Consider the following 13,061-nt stretch of genomic DNA (forward strand, 5'->3'; position numbering starts at 1 on the left):
AGTTTTCAATCAATCAATCAATCTGGCTGTCTCTATATAGCTATGTCTGACTCTCTCTGTCTCTCTCTCTCTCTCTGACTCTCTGTCTTTCTCTCTCTCTCTCTGACTCTCTCTCTCTCTCTCTCTCTCTCTCTCTCTATCTCTCTCTCTCTCTCTCTCTCTCTCTGTCTCTCTCTCAGACATACTCACTAGTGCTCAGGAGGGAAAGCGGCAGAGAGGTGAGCCCCCTAGAGGGAGACATTTAACCGAGTGTGATTTTGTTGCTGAAATGGTTCCTTGCCTTTTGAATCCAGATTGAGGTGATGAGGTTGTAGTGTGTGTGGCCTCTGTTCCGCTCTCTTCCAGAGGAACAGATGCTGACAGAAGGCTATCCTGCCTACACCACGTCCTGTGCCTGGCTGGGATACTCAGACCAGCAACTCACACAGGTCTCTTGTGATTTACAATCAAATATTTTTTTATAAGACACAGTTTATCAACAAATTCATACATATAGGCACAATAAATAAGAAAATAAAATCAGCTAAGACAAGTCGACACACATAGGTCAGAGATCATACTTTTAAATGCAGCAAAATAAGGAAGAAGCTTCAGCTTCAGAGTCAGTTGGAGGGCATTCCAGGAGTTGGAAGCATCAAAGGAAAAGGCTGTTTTTCCTAGTTCAGATCAAACTCCAGGAAACCTAAGAACCAACCAGTCAAATATTAAGTATATTATTAAGTGTATATTAAGTATATTATATATTAACACATTGGACACCAGACCCGAGATAAGTCGGGTTAACTCGCCGAACGTTGGGCGCCAAACCCGAGAAAAACCTGAGAAATTCCTCCGGATGATGTCACAGAGAGGAGAGCAGACCTCTAGTGAACTTTCTGTGACGTCACCCGGAGGAATTTCTCGGGGTACAGATTCAGCTGACAAGACAGAGAATGAGTTTATTATCACATGTCCTCCTCACAACAGAACAATAGGATCAAGTTGAACATTGGCAATGTGCCCCTTTAAGTTGTACTTTAGTAAACTTATAAAAGTGTACTATTTTGGTTAGCAAAAGTAACCAAAAATACATCAAAAGTATAATTTAAATATATTTTAAACACATCTTAAGTATAATTTTTAACACACTAAGTACAACTTAAGTGGTTTCTATTCATAACTTTAGTATATTTTCTAAATACATCTATTCATAATTTTAGTATATTTTCTAAATACATAAAAAGTATACAAAATATACTTTCAGGCGGTCAGGTGGCGTAACGGAGATTGCGTTCGTCAACAACCCCGGAGCGGCTGGATTCCCCTGTTCGAATCCAGCTCACAGCTCCGGGGTTAGTATTAGAGGGTGGGAGAACCCGGCGGGGTGGGTCCGGGTCATTGTAAACAGCGACTCCTACAGTTCGGTCGGGGCGCCTGCTAAGCGCGGATAGGATCTAAGTGGGATAGTGTGATCCTTCCACACGCTACGCCCTCTCAGTGAGAATCCGCGCTGCCAGGTGAAAAGAAGCGGTTGATTGGCTGGACGTGTGTCGGAGGAAGCACGTGGTAGCCTCCACTCTCCCAGACCGACTGTGGGGGGTAAGTGCGCAGCGACCAGGAAGGGGATTGGGAATTGGCATAACGACTAACATTGGGATGGGAGAAAATCGGAGGAAAAAGGAGGGGGAAAAAGATCAATAAAAAAAAAATATATATATATATATATATTAGAGGTGGGCATAGATTAATTTTTTTAATCTAGATTAATCTATCTGCAATCCTGGATTTAATCTAGATTAATCTAGATTAAAATGGCTCAAAAAGAAAGAAAAAAAAACCTGCCGAAGGCATTCAAAATATGTGTGTTCTACCCAAATAATGACCAGAAGTAAGTCCTTACTTTTTCTTTCCTCCTTATGTTTCTCAGGCCAGGTGGCCCATTACACCATGAGCCCATCTCCCGTTTCCAAAATGCATTACAGACTGTTTGAAAAAGCTGTTTGCTATGATAATTGGTAATGAAATATCAAAATAATGTTCAATAAGATGTACTTGTGTTTAATAAGTTGTTTTATTCAGAAGTTAACACAAATAAATAATATTACCAGTACAGTACAGTATCTAGCACTCTCAGGAGCAAAACAGAAAGAATCATTTCAAACTTGAACTATGTGACATGGCTTGAATCAACTGCTCCAGTGGAGTTGCTCAGTGGCCAATGGTGTCAACTGTGGTTGTACTGGGCAGCTCCCAGGTGTGAATGGAACTGTGTGAATGTGAAGCAGGGCGTTCCTGAAAAAGAGCATCTGTGCTCAGCGAACCTACCCTGGGTAAAAAAATGTAAAAAAAAGAAAAAAATGTATTTTTTTTTTTTTTGTTTTTTTTTTTGATTACTGCGTTAACTATATTATCGCGCGATACTAGTATAGCGTTAACGGCCCAGCTCTAATATATATATATATATATATATATATATATATACTTTCAGAAAATATACTTGTGGGCGGCTAAGTGGCGCAGTGGGTAAGGTGCTCGCCACTAACGCAGGAGATGCTGGGTTCGAGCCCAGCTCTCGCTGTTGCTACCGGCTTGGCTGGTCGTTCATACTAACACAATTGGCAGTGTTAGGGGTGGGAAAGCCGGTGGGTGGGGATTGGACGTTGTGGACAGCGACTCCTACAGGTCGGTTGGTGCGCCTGTACAGCAGAATCAGGAAGTATCGGGGGCAGCGTGAGCCTCCCACGCGTTACTCCTCGCCACTGAGAGATCGCGCTGTTCAGGTGAAAAGATGCGACAGCTGCCTCCTCGTGTACCGGAGGGGACACGTGAACACTTAAGGCAACCAACTTGCACTTCCGCGTTTCTCTGATTGGCCGAGCGCCTTCCGCGTTTCTCTGATTGGCCGAGCGCTAAGCTCCAGGAGAGAGGAGAGAGGCTGAAAACCCGCCGTTCTTGCCCGACTGATGGGAGCCCAATCCCGGATCCGATTTGTCTGATGAATACCCGCAAAACATGGAGGTCCCGAACGCATGGAAGTATTGATTGCGCCGTAACGAATCATTAAAAAAAGATACCATTAACTGGAATATGTTGTGTCTTTACACATATGTTGGATTATGTAATTGGTTTGTCATGACAAACAAATAAAAAAATCACGATTTACCCAGTGGCTACAACAACACACAGTGACTACATGCATGTAGTCACTGTAAAGGCACAACATATTCCAGTTAACGGTATCTTTTTTTAATGATTCGTTACGGCGCAATCAATACTTCCATGCATTCGGGACGCGTGTAGCTTAATCCCAGCGGAAGAGTCGCAGAACGCTTCCGCATTCTTCGCCGCACGCCAGTACGGTAATGCGCATTTCCTTTTCCTTCGCCCAGGTGCTCGCGAGGTGCTCGCGCGCGCATGCGCATGAGATCCCCGCTTGGTTCGACACATATTAACACGCTTTGGTTCATATTAATCACGCTTTGGTTCATATTCTTTGGTTCATATTAATCATATTAATCACATACACGCAATGGACGCAGCAGGCGATCACTGCTACTGTTATTCAGCCGCGCCGAGGTACATGCATTTGTACGTCACAGGAGAGAAACCGTGTATTCAAAGAAAGCTATTAAAATAGTCTTTGAATCTAAATATACTTTCTTTGTCAAATGTGTCATAATGTAGCATTTGTGTGTGTAACTTACTGTAAAAAATAAATGTTTTTTCACAGGAAATTCACTTCTCTGGTCTGCATCCCCTTAACAATTGTGTGTATTGAGCCGTACTGTATTGTACCCATTCTGCAATCTGTTATTTTCATTCAATCAATTTCATTCAATCAATTTTATGAATGACCGAAAGAACAATGTTACAAAGTAAAGTTGACAGCTGCGTTGTGTTATCGTTACAATGTACAGGGAAATAACATTATGGCGTTGCGAGTGAATCGCGTTGCGATAATATACATGTATTCCATAATATGTAAAGTATAGTTGACAGCGAGTGAATCGCGTCGCGATAATATACATGTATTCCATAATATGTAAAGTACAGTTGACAGCTGCGTTGTCCTCGTTTGGATAATATGTAAAGTACATATCAATCAATCATGTACCTCGGCGCGGCTGAATAACAGTAGCAGTGATCGCCTGCGTCCATCGCGTGTATATATGTGTGCTAATATGGCGCGTTAGCGTTAATATGTGATTAATATGAACCAAAGCATGTTAATATGTGATTAATATGATCGCCTGCTGCGTCCATCACGTGTATATATGTGTGCTAATATGGCGCGTTAGTATGAACCAAAGCGTGTTAATATGTGATTAATATGAACCAAAGCGTGTTAATATGTGATTAATATGAACCAAAGCGGCGAACCAAGCGGGGATCTCATTCGCCTGGGCGAAGGAAAAGGAAATGCGCATTACCGTACTGGCGTGCGGCGAAGAATGCGGAAGCGTTCTGCGACTCTTCCGCTGGGATTAAGCTACACGCATTCGGGACCTCCATGTTTTGGGGGTATTCATCAGACAAATCGGATCCGGGATTCGGCTCCCATCAGTCGGGCAAGAACTGCGGGTTTTCAGCCTCTCTCCTCCTCTCTCCTGGAGCTTAAGGGGGAGCTTAGTATTCCTGCCTCTGAGGAGCGCGTCGCGGCTCATGCGCATGCGCACGCTCGGCCAATCAGAGAAACGCGGAAGTGCAAGTTGGTTGCCTTAAGTGTTCACGCGGGGCGGACATGTGATGCAAGGCTTGGTCCTCACTGCAGCCGACCAGTGGGAGGCATAGTCTAGCAACGTTCGAGACAGGGGAGGGGAGAATTGAAGGGAGAATTGGCGAGGCGAAATTGGGATGGGAGAAAAATAAGGGGACATTTTTTTAATTAACATCCTTCCTATGCTTCCTAACATGCTTCCTAACATGCTTCCTATGCTTTCTAAGATCCTTTCTATCACCCTTCCTTTGGTTCCTATTACCATCTAGCGTTAGCATGCTAATGCTAATAACTATAATTGGAGAGTGGTCAGTGTGTCTGTCAGTCAGTTTTTCGTTTGTGTGTTTGTTAGCGTTAGCATGCTAATACTTAATGGCTTTGATTGACAGATAAAGGCATAAAAAACTGTTTGTGTGTGTGTGTGTGTGTGTGTGTGTGTGTGTGTGTGTGTGTGTGTGTGTGTGTGTGTGTGTGTGTGTGTGTGTGTGTGTTGAAGCTGTGTACAGATGCTCTGAACAGTGGGTGGACCAGGTTTAAGGTGAAGGTCGGGGCTGACCTTCAGGATGACACACGCAGGTGCCGCCTCATAAGGCAGATGATTGGACCCAATAACACCTTGGTATGTCTTATCCCTCAAGATATTGTTTTTGTTTGGGTCAATGCAAGCGTTTACATGTACAATAATACTGTGATACTGTGAATAATACCGTACTTGCGTATTTCGTCTATGAGTTGGCGCATGTAAACACCATATCCAGTTCACTAAAGCTGACTATGAGACACACAGGTGTCATGAACCAAACTCAGGGTACAGACAAAACAAGGGAGACCACACAAGTACTTGAGGATTTTTTTAAAGAAAAGTTATTTAATTATGCTAATAAACTATTTACAAACAAAGTAATTAAAGAATGAGTGGATCAGTAATTTAGTGAGTGCATGGAGGAGTCAGTGTGTGGTGCGTGTAAGTGATAAGACGAGAAACAAACAAACCAAACAAAACAAAAATGTCATGACCAGCTTGGAGGAGAGAGACAGCCAAAATGGAGAAGCCAGGGCCCTCATTCATCAACGTGGACTTTGACCTTGACCTACTTCCACACGTAAGCACGGAATTTAGAACTAGCGCACGCACAGGGAAGTCGGCATTCATCACACGTGCGTAAGCAGGCTCTACGCACACCTGTCATGATGAATCCCACCTTGGCCCTGCGCCGCAGCTCGTGCACGCTTTCACGTATTTGCATACCAAAACCGCCCCGACCAACCAAATATGGTCAGGCCCTCCCCTTCAAATACCATGAGGGAATCCCTGTGCGTGGAATGTTGGAGGATGGCAAAGCGAACGAAAAAGAGAAACTACACAGACACCGAGGTGGAGGTCCTCGTAACGGAGGTGGATAAATAAAAGGCGGATTTGTAAACGGTGATGTCAGATATCAACGGCTCCCTAAGACCATTGCTGCAATTCTGCCTGGACAGCTCAAAATACTAATAAAGACCGTTCGTTGACCACTGTTTGGCGTTGGTTGTGTTGTGTGTCATTATAACCGTGCTGTACAATATGAATGCCTTTATTAGTTGTGTTCGATTGGCTATATGATTTTTAGAGGCATCTATTTTGTTGTCGGCTAATAAAGACCGCGCTGGAATATGACTGCCTTTTCCCGTGTTGTTTGATTAATACCCACGGATTAAAGTTCTCCTCAATTCTATTCCAAATCGCGATGGATCTCCCGTCAATTTTCTACCTGCTGCATGATTTCTAGAGGCATACTACTACAATCTATTTTGATGTCAGTATTGGGTAGCCTATATAAACAATATAATACGAGAGCATATACAAGAACAATGAATCTCACTGCATGTATGATGTATCCTGCCTTTCAATACATGAACTTGAATTCCATCATATAGTCTGTCCACTATCTGCATGGTGTCATTGCAATGCGTTTTCTATTCTTTCTTGTACAGTAAAAAGGGGGAAGAACACTATATTCATATGACTTATTCTGCTTACAGCTTCGAAATTCCACTTGTTTCGTTTAACGTAAAGCCTTTTAAATATAATCAAAACGTTCCCGTGTTTCGGCGGTCTGTGCGCAAAATAATAACGAGTTGAGCTTTATGATTTATGATGAATTGAAAATGGGGGACCCTGATGTAAACAGGACGAAAGTTGGTCTGCATCCCCAATTAACAATTGTATGTACTGAGCTGTACTGTACTGTACCCATTCTGCAATCTGTTAATAAACTTTTCAATCAATCAATCAATCAAGCTACGCGGAGCGCAGTCAGTCAGTAGCATACACCCCGTATATTCCGATAACGCTATATAAACCATGAATGAATGAATGAATGAGAACTTTATTAACAGATTGCAGAATGGGTACAGTACAGTACAGCTCAATACATACAATTGTTAAGGGGATGCAGACCAGAGAAAGACTTTCGTCTTGTTTACATCAGGGTCCCCCATTTTCAATTCATCGTAACATATATGACATGCTGCATTCATTCTGAGAGAAAGATCTATTATTCCAAATGCTATTTATAGGGTTTTGACCATAATTACACTAATATCGCTGTTTCACAATGAACTATGATGAATCACGGGGGTCATACAGAACACGCGCCAGTGACTTTATTTCCGCCTTGGAACTAATGCAGGACTGAGGAGTGCTTATGCGTAGTAACGATATTCTACCACTGGGAGCTAGGTACGCCAGGTCTGAAATGTGCGTAGATGTACGCACGAAGTCAAGTTCAAATCGAAATTGATGAATCCCACTCTTTGCTTAGAAATGATCGTACGCACGGGTTACGCACAGATCTGTGCGTAGAACACGTTGATGCATGAGGGCCCAGTCCTTTTACACAGGTGTGCCTCCTCCTCCTGACACACTTGAATAGGTGTGTCTGATTGCCAGGCTGTGAATGACAGACATGTTAATACAGATACCCAGGTATATCCCTGAGTCCACCTGTAGGAGAGGGATGGGATTGTCACACAGGTGCGTGTAGAAGGAGAGAGACACGCACACACCAGTGCAGAAATGTTATGTTAGCTAGAAGCCCATGAACATTCGTTCCCTAAAACATTTGTTGGCAAGTTGGCTTGGCACACACACAATCAATACACACAGAGGGAGAGAGACACACACGTGCAGAAACGTTATGTTAGATAACAGGTTGTTGGGAACTCCTCCTGTTAACATAAGCCCACTTGTTGAATTGAGGCTATATCTAGCCCATTAGCAAATGCAACCGACTGTAACTAACGTTGGGTATCTTATAACTATCAGATCAATCTCTTACTATAGCAGATTGTTGACTAGAGATGAGATGTTTGTTGCTCTACTACTGCTAGTAAACTTTGCACTGGCTGATCATGTAGCTATGAACTCCATTGATGAATATATGTTTATGTAACGTGCTTAAAAACGGCAGACCACAGGCTCACCGACGATAAAAGGCACAGTTACACCTGTTTACCGTCCCACAACCATCCAAAATGACACATCTGATAAATGTTTTACAACCCTGACTTGTCTGGAGTAATGTTAGCCCTTTCACAACCACACTACAGAAGGTTAACCTTTCACTACAACACTACAGAGGGTTAACCATTCACACATTTGAATTAATTAATGGGTTCGAACCTCCGCTTTTGTATTTATTTTAATTTAAAAGAAAATCGTTTAAAACAATTTTTTTTTATTTTACACAAAATATATATATATATATCAGAATGTCATATATAGTCAAGTCAAGTCAGTTTTATTTGTATAGCACATTTCCAGGCAGCGGCAGCTGACACCAAAGTGCTTCACAAGCAAGTTGATAAAAACAAAATAGTGTGAGGCAAGGTATAAGATTAAAAGAAAGAAAAAAAAACATAGCAAAGCAATGAAAGCAACAAAAACAAAACAATATGGTGCAAGATATAGGATTAAAAACATAATAAAGCAATGAAAGTAATAAAAACTGGTAGGACACAGTAAAACAAAGAGGATAGAAGGGCCAGGGGTCTAGTGGTGGTTAAGTAGGGGGGAAGGCCAAGGAGAACAGGTAGGTTTTCAAGAGTGATTTAAAAGCCTGTACGGTCTGGGCAGTCCGTACGCTGAGGGGGAGGCTGTTCCACAATCTAGGCGCTGCGGTGGAGAAAGCTCTGTCTCCCCTAGTCTTGACCCTGGTTCTGGGTACCACCAATAGCATCTGGTCAGCTGATCTGAGGGATCGGTGGGGGGTGTGACGGTGCAGGAGCTCGGACAGATAGGAGGGAGCCGTGCCATTTAATGATTTAAAAACATTTAGTGCTAATTTTAAATCGATCCTGAAGCTAACAGGCAGCCAGTGGAGCGAGGCCAAAACTGGGCTGATGTGTTCGTGTTTTCTTGTTTTGGTGAGGAGGCGCGCGGCTGCGTTCTGCACCAGTTGTAGGCGGCGGAGGAGGGACTTGTCGATGCCCGTGTACAGAGCATTGCAGTAGTCGAGGCGGGTGGTGACAAAGGCATGTATCACCGTCTCTAGGTTACTTTGGGAGAGGTATGCCTTTGTCTTCGCCAGGAGTCTAAGGTGGTAAAAGCTGTTTTTAACTACGGCGCTGACCTGTCTATCGAATAAAAAATTGCTGTCGAAGATGACCCCGAGGTTCCTGACAGAGGTGGAGAGGTTTAGGCCCAGGGGACCAAGTGCGTCAATGAGGGGGGGCGGGGGGGCACTATTAAAAACAATGACCTCGGTTTTCCCTTCGTTCAATGTCAGGGAGTTTTCGGACATCCAGCACTTGATTTCTGCCAGGCAGTCAAGCAGTGGTTCTATTGACGTCTTCCCTTGGGTGGGCTTTAAGGGGAGGTAAACCTGCACGTCATCGGCGAAGCAGTGGAATGAGATATTGTGTTTTGCCAAGATCTGGCCTAGGGGGAGTATGTATAGGAGGAAGAGAGTGGGACCCAATATCGAGCCTTGGGGCACCCCGCAGGTGAGGGGGGCCACAGAGGAAGTGAGATCACCGAGTTGGACAGAGAAGGTCCTATTACTCAGGTAGGACCGGAACCAGTCTAAGACGGGGCCCCTAAGGCCTACGTAATGCTCGAGGCGAGCTATAAGGATGTGGTGGTCTACCGTGTCAAAGGCGGCTGAGAGGTCAAGGAGTAATAGTAGGGATGAGTTTCTGCATCAGCAGCTGTAATCAGGTCGTTTAAGACACGGAGGAGAGCCGTTTCAGTGCTATGTCGTGGTTTAAAGCCAGATTGGAATTTGTCATGGATGTTGTTGTGTTCAAGGAATGATTGTAGCTGTATGTAGACTATGCGCTCCAGGATTTTTGATAAAAATGGTAGTTGTGAGATGGGTCTAAAATTGGCAAACTGGTCAAAAACAGCAGGCAGTGGGTGGGGGGGGAGGAGGGGGGGTAGGGGGGACAAGGGGGGCAAGGGGGAGAGAGATCTAAGGGCAGAGACTTTGCTGATGAAGAAGTGTTGGAAGCCTTCGCATAGAGCTAATGAAGGTACGACAGGGGGTGGCACAGGGGGTTGGTGAGGGAGTTTAGGACTTTGAACAGGGCCTGGGGTTTGTTTGAATTTGCTATGACTAAGTTGGAAATGTAAGCTGTTTTTGCAGTTTTGACAGCCGTTTGGTAGATGGACAGAGCGCTGTGTAGGATTTGGAGGGATACATGCAACCTGTCCTTCCTCCACTTCCTCTCGGCACGTCTACATGCACATCTGAGAGTACGCGTGGATTCATTTAGCCAGGGTGTGGGGAGGGGTTTTATGCGTTTAGTTTTAAAAGGTGCTACAGTATTTAAAATATCGGTGCATGACTCATTGAACATGGAGAGATAGTCATCGATATTTGGGACACTGTTTGCATTTAGGACACAAATTGGGGAGCTGGAGAAGGCTTCAGAAAAGTGGGCAGCAGTGTCAGAGGTAAACGTGCGGGATTGTTTTGTAGGTACATGAGGGGAAATAGCAGAGCAGGAGATTTTAATGGAGAAAACAATAGGTGAGTGGTCAGAAAAAGCAGCAGCACATATGTCAATTATATTGACAGATAGCCCAAATGACAGAACGAGATCAAGTGTGTGTCCTTTTTCATGCGTTGGTACTGTGACAGATTGAGAGAGTCAATGAGATTTAGGAAATCTCGCGACAGGGGATGTGATTCGCAACACACATGGATATTAAAATCGCCGTATAGGAGAATGTGATCGTATCTAACCATCAGTCCGGAGAGGAAGTCCATGAAGTCATTTAAAAAGTCCTTGTTGTATTTAGGCGGGCGGTATATGACGGCACAGAACACGACGGATGACAAGTTTAGTTCAAAAGATTGAACTTCGAAACTAGTGTACTTCGCTGCCGGCTGTGACAGGCGGCAGTGGAACGTGGATTTGAACACCGAGGCTATTCCACCCCCTCTGCCCGAGGGGCGAGGAGTGTTGAAGAATAGAAGAATATATATCAGAATATCACAGTACTATGTTGTGTTTACAATAATTCAAAAGTCACACACGAACACAGACACAACAACACAGTCTAGTCAGATGAGGAGGGGTCACCGTCATACGTTATCAGGAAATGAATCAATCATGCAAAAAAAAAATAGTTGAGTGACTCACACTCACCCGTCTTATTTCATAATACAACGTTTCCGAATGGATGTTTGGATTAAACCAAGTGTATGCAGTGATGCTGAACTTTCCCAGTGGAACACAAGTTACTTTACGTTACACAGGTATGTTATGCACGTTAATTAAGTCAGACTAACACGTTTAGCTTGCTAACGTTAAGATAGCAGGAGCCGTCGGCCAACAAAGATGTTGTTTCAACAAATGTATTCACAAAATGTATTATCATCCAAACGTTATTGAAGCCTCCCGTGACCAGTAAGTAGGTACTACTTCTCTTAATAACCACAACAATATGCACATATGCGCTACGTTATATGTGCCTAAAGTCAAGACTTGACAGTACTGAACCAGTAAACTTTATTTAGGAGCAAATTCTTTGCGTGATTAAAAACGATTGTTCGAACGTCCCTTCGAAAAACCCTGGCGAAGTTCGAATCCCAAAAACAGGCTTTCAGGGACAGCTCTACTTAGATGACGTATGGTCATTCATTTTACCATCAGATGATCGATGCCAACCAGAGGTGGGATGTGGAGGAGGCCATCTCCTGGGTGACCAGCCTGGCGGAGTTCAAGCCTCTGTGGATCGAGGAGCCCACCTGTCCCGACGACATCCTGGGACACGCTACCATCTCCAGGGTGAGTGAAGAGGAGACATTTATAAATGAGACAGCTGCACACAGCTGCAGACCTCTAAATGAGACAGCTGCAGACCTCTAAATGAGACAGCTGCAGACCTCTAAATGAGACAGCTGCAGACCTCTAAATGAGACAGCTGCAGACCTCTAAATGAGACAGCTGCAGACCTCTAACTGAGACAGCTGCAGACCTCTAACTGAGACAGCTGCAGACCTCTAAATGAGACAGCTGCAGACCTCTAGAGGAGACAGCTGCAGACCTCTAAATGAGACAGCTGCAGACCTCTAGAGTAGACAGCTGCAGACTTCTAAATGAGACAGCTGCAGACCTCTAAATGGGACAGCTGCAGACCTCTAGAGGAGACAGCTGCAGACCTCTAAATGAGACAGCTGCAGACCTCTAAATGAGACAGCTGCAGACTTCTAAATGAGACAGCTGCAGACCTCTAGAGGAGACAGCTGCAGACCTCTAAATGAGACAGCTGCAGACCTCTAAATGAGACAGCTGCAGACCTCTAACTGAGACAGCTGCAGACCTCTAACTGAGACAGCTGCAGACCTCTAAATGAGACAGCTGCAGACCTCTAAATGAGACAGCTGCACACAGCTGCAGACCTCTAAATGAGACAGCTGCAGACCTCTAAATGAGACAGCTGCAGACCTCTAAATGAGACAGCTGCAGACCACTAAATGAGACAGCTGCAGACCTCTAAATGAGACAGCTGCAGACCTCTAAATGAGACAGCTGCAGACCTCTAAATGAGACAGCTGCAGACCGCTAAATGAGACAGCTGCAGACCTCTAAATGAGACAGCTGCAGACCACTAAATGAGACAGCTGCAGACCTCTAGAGTAGACAGCTGCAGACCTCTAAATGAGACAGCTGCAGACCTCTAAATGAGACAGCTGCATACCTCTAAATGAGACAGCTGCAGACCTCTAGAGGAGACAGCTGCAGACCTCTAAATGAGACAGCTGCAGACCTCTAAATGAGACAGCTGCAGACTTCTAAATGAGACAGCTGCAGACCTATAAATGAGACAGCTGCAGACCTCTAGAGGAGACAGCTGCAGACCTCTAGAGGAGAC

At 44.3% G+C, this 13,061-nt stretch overlaps 1 protein-coding gene across 3 annotated transcripts in view; it reads left to right on the forward strand.

The window, feature by feature from the left end:
- Positions 1 to 13,061, forward strand: part of enosf1 (enolase superfamily member 1) — a 36,986-nt gene that overhangs the window by 5,064 nt on the left and 18,861 nt on the right. For all 3 annotated transcript variants that reach the window (XM_084322358.1, XM_084322356.1, XM_084322357.1), the window contains 4 exons: positions 180 to 218; positions 346 to 428; positions 5,193 to 5,315; positions 11,840 to 11,974. In XM_084322358.1, coding sequence (XP_084178484.1) covers positions 180 to 218; positions 346 to 428; positions 5,193 to 5,315; positions 11,840 to 11,974 — 380 coding nt within the window. The remainder of the gene's footprint in view (positions 1 to 179; positions 219 to 345; positions 429 to 5,192; positions 5,316 to 11,839; positions 11,975 to 13,061) is intronic.

Source organism: Notolepis coatsorum, assembly GCF_963971535.1.
Source record: "Notolepis coatsorum genome assembly, chromosome: 10".
In the NCBI taxonomy this organism is placed as follows: Eukaryota; Metazoa; Chordata; class Actinopteri; order Aulopiformes; family Paralepididae; genus Notolepis; species Notolepis coatsorum.